General features: G+C 40.2%; 1 protein-coding gene across 1 annotated transcript in view; it reads right to left on the bottom strand.

The window, feature by feature from the left end:
• Positions 1-8,731, bottom strand: part of LOC126455697 (uncharacterized) — a 256,802-nt gene extending 248,071 nt beyond the window's left edge. The window contains exon 1 of the mRNA XM_050091464.1: positions 8,374-8,731. Coding sequence (XP_049947421.1) covers positions 8,374-8,691 — 318 coding nt within the window. The 5' untranslated portion in view covers positions 8,692-8,731. The remainder of the gene's footprint in view (positions 1-8,373) is intronic.
• Between the last annotated feature and the right edge of the window lie 3,700 nt (positions 8,732-12,431).

Genomic DNA, 12,431 nt, shown 5'->3' with positions numbered 1-12,431 from the left:
ACCCCCAATGTATCCAATTGTCCCTGATAAATTAAGACAGATTGCTGCAACCAATATTAATGGTCCAATTCTACGAACAAGGAGAGGCTTCACCTACATATTTGTTGTAATTGAACTAGCATCAAAATACACTATACTTACACCCTTAAAGAAAGCCACTGGATTCACAATTAGTAAAGCATTTCAAAAGGACTTTATACAACAAGTTGGGAGAGTGAAAAGAATCATCTCAGATAATGGGCCCCAATACAGATCAGTGCATTGGAAAAACACATTAGACAAATTAAAAATCAAACCCACCTTTATTTCCAAATATGAACCAAGTGGAAATCTGGACGAACGTACCATGAAAGATTAGGAACACTTTGTAGACTATTTTGCAGAAAGAACCATTGTACTTGGGACCTATATCTACGAGACTTCCAAGAAGTAATTAATGAGACACCACATAGTACCACGACGTATCCTCCAATTACAGTATTAAAGAATATAGATCCACCAGAAAAAATAAAAGAAATCATTAAATTTCCAATTATTCCCCGAAAGCAACATAGACAAATCGTCGCTTCTGCCCTACAAAACATTCGCTCAGCAGCAGTGAGACGTAAAATCACTCAAGACAAATCTGCCACAAAGAAACGCTTCACACTGGGCCAAAAGCTATTCGTAAAAACTCATTACCTTTCACATAAGAGTCAAAATAAATGCAGAAAATTTTATGCAATCTATAAAGGGCCAATGATAATTTCCAGGATCGCTCACGAAAATGCCGTAGAGCTAACGAACCCAAAAACAGGTAAAAGTATTGGCATCTACCACGTGAGCCACCTAAAAGAATGTGAATGAAAGAAATGCTAAAAAAAAGAAGAAAAGGAAACAGAGGGGCAATCGCAAATCGTTTACTAACCACTAAATCAAAAAATAAATTAAGAATCAACAAAATAACTCATTAATTAAAAGAAAAAGAGACACAATACACACTAACAATCTCTTGTAGTATCAAGTACACTACAACATGCACACAAACAATAAATGGTACACAACAATTAAAAGAATGAAGAAGTGGTAGGACATAATTAGAACAAAGAAAAGAAATAATATATGTACAATAATTTTTGCCACTATCAGAAAATTTTTGCATTATATAAAATCGAGTTTTTTTTTGTAAATAACAAATATATGTAAAACAAAAATTGTAAATATTTCTACGCGTCAGAGGGACATCGCCACCAACACCAATCACAAGCTCGCATAACAACAAATGCTTCGAGATAGCGACGGAGAGGATACAGACACGTTGAGAAAGCACTTAGGGCAATAACAACAACATGAAGACCAACGCCACACTGGAAATGCAGGTTGCAACCAGGTTGGACTTCAGGAGGACAACGTGCAGCACAGACATTTCATATGTCACGACACTGCTACACAATGGGAGAGTTTGGGGAGAATCATAACACGATGAGACGACAACGAAAGTACAAAAAATTACTAAGATCTACAAATTCTTCAAGTAACATTTGGAAAGGCAGTCAGATCCTACAAATCCTATATCACTCTTATACTAAAATTCACATATTCCTAGCCCAAGAAGAACAGAAGAATGCAAGAAAGAAGAGAAGAACAGAAGATGCAAGACGAAGAAGGGCAGAAAACAGCAAGATAACTTTCTCTCCTATCATACAAAGCAAATTGCTACAAACGTCTTTCCATGAACTTTGAGGCATGGCAACTACTACAACCAACTCTCCAAAAATAAACCTTGAATCATCAAACAAATACAAGCGAATGGCAAACGGAATATTAAGTAGTACCAACCAACATTATTTAGAAATAGTTGCAGCAAAATGAACAGTACTCTCCCAACCACATCATCAAATCGCCATACCGAACCAGGTGTGAAGTACCAAGTCGTCACAGCACAATATTGGGTGACGATCGTCGGTAGTCAACTACAATAATCGAACTGCCATACCGTCCCAGGTGTGACAACAAAAGAGTACCAAGACATCACTGTTAATGCAGTAAACCACAGTCATCATCATCGGTTAAAAGTACCACTCCATGACTACAATGTCAACAAGTAAGACCTGGCATCGCATGCTAGAGTGCTTCTCTCATGATTTGTGACACCCATACAAATGAGTCAACGCCTTCCAGTATTTCAGTGGGGATCGTCGAGCACTGAAACTGATGCAGCAAAAAAGGAAAAGACTGATAAAAACAAATGTAGAGTTAAGAATATGATAATTTGTAAAAATATTTTTTTCCCTTTTTTTGTAAAAGTAATTATTTTTATTATGTATGTTAAGTCCATAATTTATAGACACCTTAAAACCTTTTGTAAAGAAACTTAGTTAGTATAGTTATATAATCTCACAAACTCATGGAAAGTCTATTTATTTCTTTGATATATAAAATTAGAAAAGGATTCGTGCAGGATTTTTCTTCTTTAAGTAACATTCAAAAACACCTTTTTGGAGTAATAATATTAATATCGAGGATAGAATTAAGAGGAAACGCTTCTTCATTCTTACAAAAAAAAAAGTGACACACAAAGAAAAAGATAATGCCTATATAAATAAAACAAAGTAACACAACAGAGGTTTTGCGAACATTCACGCGAAGCTTAACTAAAGAAAAGATATAACCACACTAAAACATGATACACTGTACACTAACGAGTTTAGAAAAACTAATATTGTAAAAACAATTTTTGGAAATGAAAAAGAAAAACAGAGACATGTACTGGCAACGACAAAGAATAACAACCTTTGTAAACTCTATATGTGCCTAACAACAAAACATGAATTGTAGAATTAAAAAATAGAAACAGTAGCTAAAAAGAAATCATTAGAAAAAATTAGTAAGAATGGCTGAATAAAGTTTGTTAGAAAATCTATAAGAACAACTTCTACCTGACTTTGTCAATGTTTTCCTCGGCATTGACAAATCCCAGACATAAATTTTGTCAGGAGGGAGATAGATAAAACATTGTGGTCTCCTGACCTTCATTGCTTACATATTCCGCCCTCACAATCATATTCCGCACATCAAGACGCTTCATTCGAACCCAAACACGATAAGATAAAGTCAATGTTGTATGAATTCATGTAAACGATATGCAAATAACTAATAAACCGCAAGTGCGCACCTTGGTTGAAATACTCGAGGCTGGCGTACACACATACATTCCAGACACGACAGTCACAGGAGCTGTTAGTTCGAGAGAGGCAACCGCACGCTGGGAGGCAGGTCCCAACCCATCTACATCGGCCGGTGACCGCCCGTAGAGCAGGTAGCTTTTGCCCGAGTGAAAGGACGACCCCGTGTTTGGCTTAAAAGCAAATTCTGCTACATTGTGTGGGAGCGGCCAGCCTACGCATTCATTACACATAGCACGCAGTTTCAGAGATTTTCACAGGGACACAGCAAACGCCAAACGCCGATACTACAGATTTCCGGATTGGTCGCCTTAAACGAAACGTCATTCTCCCGTTTTAGAAGAGCAATGCTGATTGGCAGACGATAGTCCTGACGCCTTGAGCTGAAGGAGTAATGGAAGAGACGGGAAGATATACCCCTTCACGTCTGGCGTGGAGACGGGCCATTCCATTGTCGCTCTTGGAGCGAGAACACGCAACGAGAGCGTGTGCGCTCGTACGTGTACTCAAAGAGCGAGGAACAAGTGTCTTCTCAGTACTTCACTGGGAGAGCACCTATGTCGAGAGCAAATCGAAGTGCGACTCTATATTGAGTCCTTACGATTAAGCATTGTTCACTGTGTTGGCCACCACACTTCTTGTGCGGTGTGAACAGACAGAGTTATAGTTAAACGCCTGCGAGCGAATTTTTGAGTGGCATCGCGGTGGACTGGTTATCTGACCGGTGTACCACGCCAATAGGAGACCTTGACTTCATCAAGGCGTAGGGAGAGTTTGATTGGCGAAGGTCAATCCAGATATTTGTTAGCAGCGAGCGGCGCAGACAGCAGGCATCGCAGCTTACGGTATTGTGTGCTACAGCTATTGCGAGCCCCATATTTCCTCCACAACAGTACACTTCACTGCATTTCACACGCGACAGCCTCGATCGTACCTAGCAACATTCTAACGGGTGATTATTCAAGTTGAGTAGGCGCGGCTCTCAGCCATTCTGCCAAGTCAATGACAATTGAACTTTATATAGAAATTTCATTAGCGAATCCTATCCTTAAGAGGTAACTTCACATTCCCAAAAGAACACGGAAGTAACGTGTTCGGTTCATAATTAAAAGTGCCATTATGATTTTCTCAGAATTTTTGCAAAATGAATAATAATTTTCGTTAGTTTCATGTTTTTCTTACACTAGCTAGCACTACTCCAGTACCCAAGTATCCCACTATGTACATAAGAAATGTTGTGAATTTTTGTGTCATTTCCTTACAGCAGACAACTCCAGAAGATATTTATTGCTGAAAGTTTTTCAGGCATTTCTCTTTAGAACGTTAGGAGCGTCTTTCTGACTTCTGTAGTAGTGTGGGGGTGAAAATTGCATCTTGCAGGAGCCACAGGGTAAAGGGACATCTCCGATGAATCCCACGCTCACAAAACTGACTGAATATAGAATATTTTATAATGAAATTTAACCCTCATATATTAAACGCACTTTTTTTCATCTGTGTTATGTACTTTTTCATTCAATAATAATATTAATTCATCCAAAATTTGAGACAAAGGTAAAACTGTCATGGAAGCTTTTTGATATTGAAACTTGAAACTAATGTGGCCCAAAAATTTTAAATGCAGTTATTTAATGAAATGCACGTATTACGAATTGTGAGGTGTTCTCAGTTATTCACAAATCCATTTATTCGCTATTTTCATTTCCTTGAAATATGGTCTACAGAGTTACCGTCAACTGGCCGGCCTCTTCTGTTAGGGACAGCTGTGTTCCACGTGGACGACTGAATTTTCTTCCTCGCTGTCTGAAGATTCGACAGACTGATCAGTTCCGGCATTGTCCATAAATGCTGCAGGAACCTCGCCATGAGAATTACTTTCATCAGAAAAGTCACTTAGGTGACGTTCAAGATTGAGTGCCTTAACAACGCTTCCCGTACAGCATCTTCCACTAGTAAAATGTCACTTATACGTGCCATTTTCACGTAGGTGTACTTCACATTCAGCGACTGAACAGTTACACAGTGTGTATTCCAGCGTCACAATGACCCTTCAAAACACATCTCTGTCATATTAATTAAACAACAATGTTTCACAACTTCGAATATCCGTAGTCTGCTAGGTCTCGTTCAGGGCTGAATTTACATTGGTTGCAGTGGGCTGTGTAAGTGTGGTGGCGCATGCACGGTAACAAACAGAAAACTCCAGGGTCAAACTGATTCAAGGGTATACTTGTGGGGTTAAATTGGATCGATCGCACAGGTAATGTTGTGGGGAAGGCAGAGCAATGACTGCGTTTTATTGACAGAACACTAGGAAGATGCAACAGATCTACTAAAGAGATTGCATGGTCTACGCTTGTCGGTATTGCTGGGTTACTGCTCTGCAGTATGGTGTCCTTAACACATAGGATTGACGGACATCGATAATGTTCAAAGAAGAGTAGCTCGTTTTGTGTTATCGGGTAATAGGAGACAGGGTGTCACGGATATGATACACGAGTTTGGCTGGCAATCGTTGAAACGAAGGAGGTTTTGGTAGGGAGAAATCTTTTCACGAAGTTGTAATCTAGAACGTTCTTCTTCGAATGCGAGAATATTTTTTTTGTCACCACCCTACATAGGGGGGAAATGCCTATTGTAATAAAATAAGTGAGAGCTCGTGAGGAAAGACTGAAGTGTTCGTTTTTCCTGCGCGCGTTTAGAGAGTGGAACGATAGAGAAATAGAGTGAAAGTGGTTAGTTGAACCCTCTGCCACTCACATGAGTGTGAACGGCAGCGTAGTCATTTGATTTAGATGATCCATACAACTCTGTAAATTCAAAATTTGTGATGTCGTCGTTACCAGTGAGAATTAATGAAGGTTAAAATTGGAGTTGCACTGTTTTATATCTTTTATTCCAAATGACCATCACTATGATATTATAAATTGCAGAACACATTGATCCAGGTTTCTGTCGATTTGTACATGGACGTGAAGAAGTCATGGACGATCCCCCATTCGACATGTGATTGCTGTAGCAAAATTTGTCGCACTTCAAACTAGGGATGTTCGATGATCTTAGACGTTTGAAACTATAGATGTTGGGAGTTTAAAAATTGATTTTTAATATCGATACTAAATTCTTTGAAAGATCAAGGTTGAAAACAAAATATACACCTTCGATGCTGGCCAAAAATGTAGACTATTTGTTAGCACCAGCAATCATTTTTTCGTCATTCAAACGAATATTTTTTTTGGACATGTCTTATAATGACTATGCTGCAGTGGTTAAAGCAATATAAATAGCGTTCAGAAGAAAGTAATAAATCGCGTTTTGCCCCTATGTGTAATTTCACAGAAAATAAGTCTACTGAAAAGACTGACAAACTACTTGATAGATTACTGCAGTGAAAAGGAGTGTAATGTTTAAAGCCTTGTAGCAGCAAGTGATAAGAAAAGGATCAGATCTCAAATTAATTCAAAGACCATCCATTATGTGATATGAATCGTTTTATATGACTGAAAGACTTTTGCAGCTGCCAGTGATTAATAATGTAGGTATTCTAAAACCAGCTTTATAACTCTGATGACGTATGTTTCAAAAGTAGGGATCAGAAGAAAGGTGAGGTTTGTGGCATAATGTTCACACATACCTGAAGTATTGTTATGCCTACTTTTTGCAGAGTTAATTATTGAATTGGCAACTACCTCATCCCAGCAGGCGGTACAGTGTGTGGAATGCTTGACGGAAACCAAATCTAACACCAGGTCCAGCAGTACTTCCAGAAACGCTACAGAAGCACACCACCATCACGCCTGACCATCAGACAGTGGTATACGAGGTTCAAGGAATCGTGAAGAGTCATAAGGAGGATGAGTTCCGGGTGACTGAGCACGACTGATGCAGATGTGGAACATTATCAGAGGTCCATCCACATCTGTCCATCATGAGTTGCGACAATTCCAGCTACCACAAACCATGGTACGCAGGGTGCTATGAAAGAGAAGCTTTGCTCCTGCACAAACTGGTGCTGTATTTTCTGATAGGCCAAAGCGCAAAACATTTTCGATTGAGATACTGAGTCGCACTTATAAAAAGTCACAGACGAAGCTCGCTTTCAAGCGTCCAACAAGGTAAACCGACAGAATGAGCGAATGTGAGGCTCTGAGAAATCCGACTTTAGCATGGAAATTGTGCGTGACGGCCTAGAGGTAAACGTGCGGTGTTGTCCGCTTCACGATTGTGTGATGGGACCATTTTTCTTTGCCAACGCGTCGATAACCTCGACTGTTTATCTCGACATCGTGCTGCAGCTTGATGGAGCCTTTCTTCACTGGGCATCAATGGCTAGGAAGAATAAGGATTACACATTTCCAGGTCACTGGACTGGCAGAGGAGGACCGATTCCCTGGGCTACAAAGGCTCGAGATATAACCGCACCAGATTTATTTTTTTATGGGGCCCTGTAAGAACTGGGAGCTTGCATGAGATCAGCAATCGTACACGTTAATGAGGACATGCAGGGCCAAACATGAGATGAACTGGAACATCGTTTACGTATTCTTCATACTGGAGAGCGGACAAACACTCTGTTAAACGTCTACTAAAACTGTGGATATGTGTGAACATTACGCCGCAGACCGGAACTTCCTACCAGTCTCGATTTCTGTCTTATATGTCATCAAAGTCGCAAAGATCATTTTGGAACGGTCTTTATCATTAACGGCTGTATTGGTGCACTGCCCATACTAATTGCCGCGGATATTGTAGATGTGGCAGATGTTTGTGATATTATGGGGTTTGTAGAAGTGGCTACTCGTGAAATCTCCATAGAAAAGAATGTTGCGAGCAGTAAAGTAATCCTAGTAACTAATGTGTTCCATCTGATGGAAAATCCAGAATGGAATAATGTCAATATTATGAATAAGTTAGATTGCTACTCACCATGTAGCGGAGATTTTGGGTCGCAGAGTATTAACAACTAAGTTTTCGGCTAAAAGGCCTTCTTTAGAATTAGACAACATTCACAGACATACGCAAATGCAATTCACACACACATGACTACTATCTCTGGCTACTGTGGCCAGGTCTGGCCTCAACATGGTTTGGAGGATGTACATGGCACTGACGGTGGCCACAAGCTTAGCGTCTGCGCGAGATTGCTGGAAGACTTCCAAGGGCAGGACAGAGTCGTTACTAAGGTCTTTGAGGGATGAAGAATTGGTACCTTTTGTAGACTCAGCATGGTGACTTGCAAGATGTAGACGGCGATGACGACGGCCACCGGCTTGGTTTCCTCGCATGACTGCAGGAAGACTTGCAACGGAAGAATGGAGTCAATGTTGAGGTCGTGCTGGCACAGCACATCACCCAGTGTCTGGTGGTACAATTCCAGCAGCTGCCGGCCATGAGCTTGCCGCATGTCGCGCATCGTGGTCAAGTGCAGGAACGTCACAACGTCATGTGCTGGAGGTTCTAGGTGAAGTGTCTGGAAGTCCAGAAGCCGCACCGACAGCTCCCCCTTGGCGTTCTCCGCAAACAGCATGTTGTTTAGCCACAGGTCTCTGTGGCACAGCACATTGCGATACCTGCACAAAAAACATAAACACTGCATCAACGAGCATCAAATAATGTTCAATAGCAACAGTGGCTGTAGTAAGCGCTACAGCCAATGCTGCAGCAAACCGATAGGTACTTCCTACTACACTTTAAAAGCCACAATATGTAGGTGACAAGGACGTTAAATATGAGTAATGCTTGCTAAAAAATGTTCTGGTTAGTGTGTACTAGGACAAGATAGAGTTGTGGGATAGGCGTCAAATCAGAGAACAAATCAATAGAAACCAGAGTTTAAAAAGTATTATCGTGATCGAGGAACTAATTATTGTCTGACAGCTATACATGGAGAATTGCATCGGCAGAATGGAGAGGAAGATAGATCTTTGGATGGAGACAAAGAAATGAGCTATTAAGTAGCTAATTTCTTTTAGTACAAGGATTTGACCTAAATTATCTTTGCAGGAAACACAGCGAGCACTTCGAGCTCAGGAAGGAACGGAGATTGACTAGCAGCTACTCTCTACCACATGACCCGCTGAAATGTCATTCACATATCTTTTTCTATCGAAGTTTACTAACATTAAATGAAGCTTCTGGACTACGTAACATACGAGTTCAAGAAAATTTTCTCAACATTTGGGTGAAAAATTTTTGTGAGAAACATTGATTTTTCTATTTAGTCTCCATTTAGGTCAGCATAGACCACTTTATCAGCTTCTCTCCAGTGACTAGAAAGGTATGGCTTCTGGTCCAATGTATGAAACTTTTTGTGCCGCCTTACGGCAGGTCTTGTCATGGGGGAAGCCTCGTCAGATAGGTCCACCATGTGACTGTCTAGGGAAGTGATTCCAGTGGTGGTTTCCCGTTACCTTCCTTTTTGATGCAGGTGTCCATCCTACTCTATCCTGTGCAAGCTTCTTCATATCCCCATATCTACTGCAGCCTACATCCTTCTGAATCTGTTTAGTGTATTCATCTCTTGATCTCCCTCTACAATTTTTACCCTCCACGCTGCCCTCAAATAATAAATTGGTGATCCCTTGATGCCTCAGAATATGTCCTACCAACTGATCCCTTCTTCTAGTCAAGTTGTGCCACAAATTTCTCTTCTCCCCAGTTCTATTCAGTACCTCCTCATTAGTTATGTGATCTACCCACCTAATCTTCAGCATTCTTCTGTAGCACCACATTTCGAAAGCTTCTATTGTCTTTTTGTCTAAACTATTTATCGTCCACGTTTCACTTCCATACATGACTACACTCCATACAAATGCTTTCAGAAAAGACATCCTAACACTTAAATCTATACTCGACGTTATCATATTTCTCTTTTTCAGAAACACTTTCCTTGCCATTGCCAGTCTACATTTTATATTTTCTCTACTTCGACCATCATCAGTTATTTTGCTCCCCAAATAGCAAAACTCATTTACTACTTTAAGCATTTCGTTTCCTAATCTAATATCCTCAGCATCACCCGATTTAATTCGACTACATTCCATTATCCCCATTTGGCTTTTGTTGATGTTCATCTTATATCCTCCTTCCAAGACACTGTCAATCCCGTTCGGCTGCTCTTCCAGGTCCTTTGCTGTGTCTGACACAATTACAATGTCATCGGCGAACCTCAAATTTTTAATGTCTTCTCCATGGATTTTAATTCCTACTCCGAATTTTTCCTCTTGTTTCCTTTACTGCTTGCTCAATATACAGATTGAATAACATCGGGGAGAGGCTACAACCCTGTCTCACTCCCTTCCCAACCACTACTTTCCTTTCATGCCCCTCGACTCATAACTGCCATCTGGTTTATGTACAAATTGTAAATATCCTTTCGCTCCCTGCCACCTTCAGAATTTGAAAGGGAGTATTCCAGTCAACATTGTCAAAAACTTTCTCTAAGTCTACAAATCCTAGAAACGTAGGTTTGTCTTTCCTTAATCTATTTTCTAAGATACCTCGTAGGGTCAGTATTGCCTCACGTGTTCCAACATTTCTATGGAATCCAAATCGATCTTCCCTGAGGTCGGCTTCTACCAGTTTTTCCGTTCGTCTGCAAAGAATTCGTGTTAGAATTTTGCAGCTATGACTTATTAAACTGATAGTTCGGTAAATTTTCACATCTGTCAAGACCTGTTTTCTTTGGGATTGGAATTATTATATTCTTCTTGAAGTCTGAGGGTATTTCGCCTGTCTCATACATCTTGCTCACCAGATGGTAGAGTTTTGTCAGGGCTGGCTCTCCCAAGGCTATCAGTAGTTCTAATGGAATGTTGTCTACTCCCCGGGCCTTGTCTCGACTTACGTCTTTCAGTGCTTTGTCAATCTCTTCATGCAGTATCATATCTCCTATTTCATCTACATCTACATACTCTTCCATTTCCATAATATTGTCCTCAAGTACATCACCCTTGTATAGACCCTCTATATACTCCTTCCACATTTCTCCTTTCCCTTCTTTGCTTAGAACTGGGTTTCCATCTGAGCTCTTGATATTCATGCAAGTGGTTCTCTTTTCTCCAAAGGTCTCTTTAATTTTCCTGTAGGCAGTATCTGTCTTACCCATAGTGATATATGGCTCTACATCCTTACATTTGTCTTCTAGCCATCCCTGCTTAGCCATTTTGCACTTTCTGTCGATCTCATTTTTGAGACGTTTGTATTCCTTTTTGCCTGCTTCATTTACCGCATTTTTGTATTTTCTCTTTTCATCAATTAAATTCAATATATCTTCTGTTACCCAAGGATTTCTTTTAGCTCTCGTCTTTTTACCTACTTGATCCTCTGCTGCCTTCACTATTTCATCTCTCAAAGCTACCCATTCTTCTTCTACTGTATTTCTTTCTCCCATTCTTGTCAATCGTTCCCTAATTCTCTCCCTGAAACTCTCTACAACCTCTGGTTCTGTCAGTTTATCCAGGTCCCATCTCCTTAAATTCCTACCTTTTTGCAGTTTCTTTAGTTTTAATCTACAGTTGACAACCAATAAATAGTGGTCAGAGCCCATATCTGCCCCTGGAAATGTCTTACAATTTAAAACCTGGTTCCTAAATCTCTGTCTTACCATTTTATAATCTATCTTAAACCTGTCAGTATCTCCAGGCTTCTTCCATGTATACAGTCTTCTTTTATGATTCTTGAACCAAGTGTTAGTTATGATTAAGTTGCGCTCTGTGCAAAATTCTACCAGGTGGCTTCCTCTTTCATTCCTTATCCCCACTCCATATTCACCTACGACGTTACCTACTCTTCCTTTTCCTGCTATCGAATTCCAGTCACTCATGACTATTAAATTTCCGTCTCCCTTCACTATATGAATAATTTCTTTTATCTCATCATACATTTCATCAATCTCTTCGTCATCTGCGGAGCTAGTCGGCATATAAACTTGTACTACTGTGGTAGGCGTGGGCTTTGTATCTATCTTGGCCACAATAATGCGTTCACTATGCTGTTCGTAGTAGCTTACCCGCATTCCAATTTTTTATTCATTATTAAACCTACTACTGCATTACCCCTATTTGATTTTGTATTTATAACCCTGTGTTCACCTGACCAGAAGTCTTGTTCCTCTTGCCACCGAACTTCACTAATTCCCTTTTTAAATTTTCTAACTTATCTACCCGATTAAGGGATCTGACATTCCACGCTCCGACCCGTAGAACGCCAGTTTTCCTTCTCTTGATAACAACGTCCTCCTGAATAGTCCCCGCCCAGAGATCCGAA

The sequence above is a fragment of the Schistocerca serialis genome, chromosome 2, assembly GCF_023864345.2.
Source record: "Schistocerca serialis cubense isolate TAMUIC-IGC-003099 chromosome 2, iqSchSeri2.2, whole genome shotgun sequence".
Lineage (NCBI taxonomy): Eukaryota > Metazoa > Arthropoda > Insecta > Orthoptera > Acrididae > Schistocerca > Schistocerca serialis.
The sequence above is the reverse complement of the archived record's forward strand: the minus strand, read 5'-3'. Positions and strand labels throughout refer to the sequence as shown.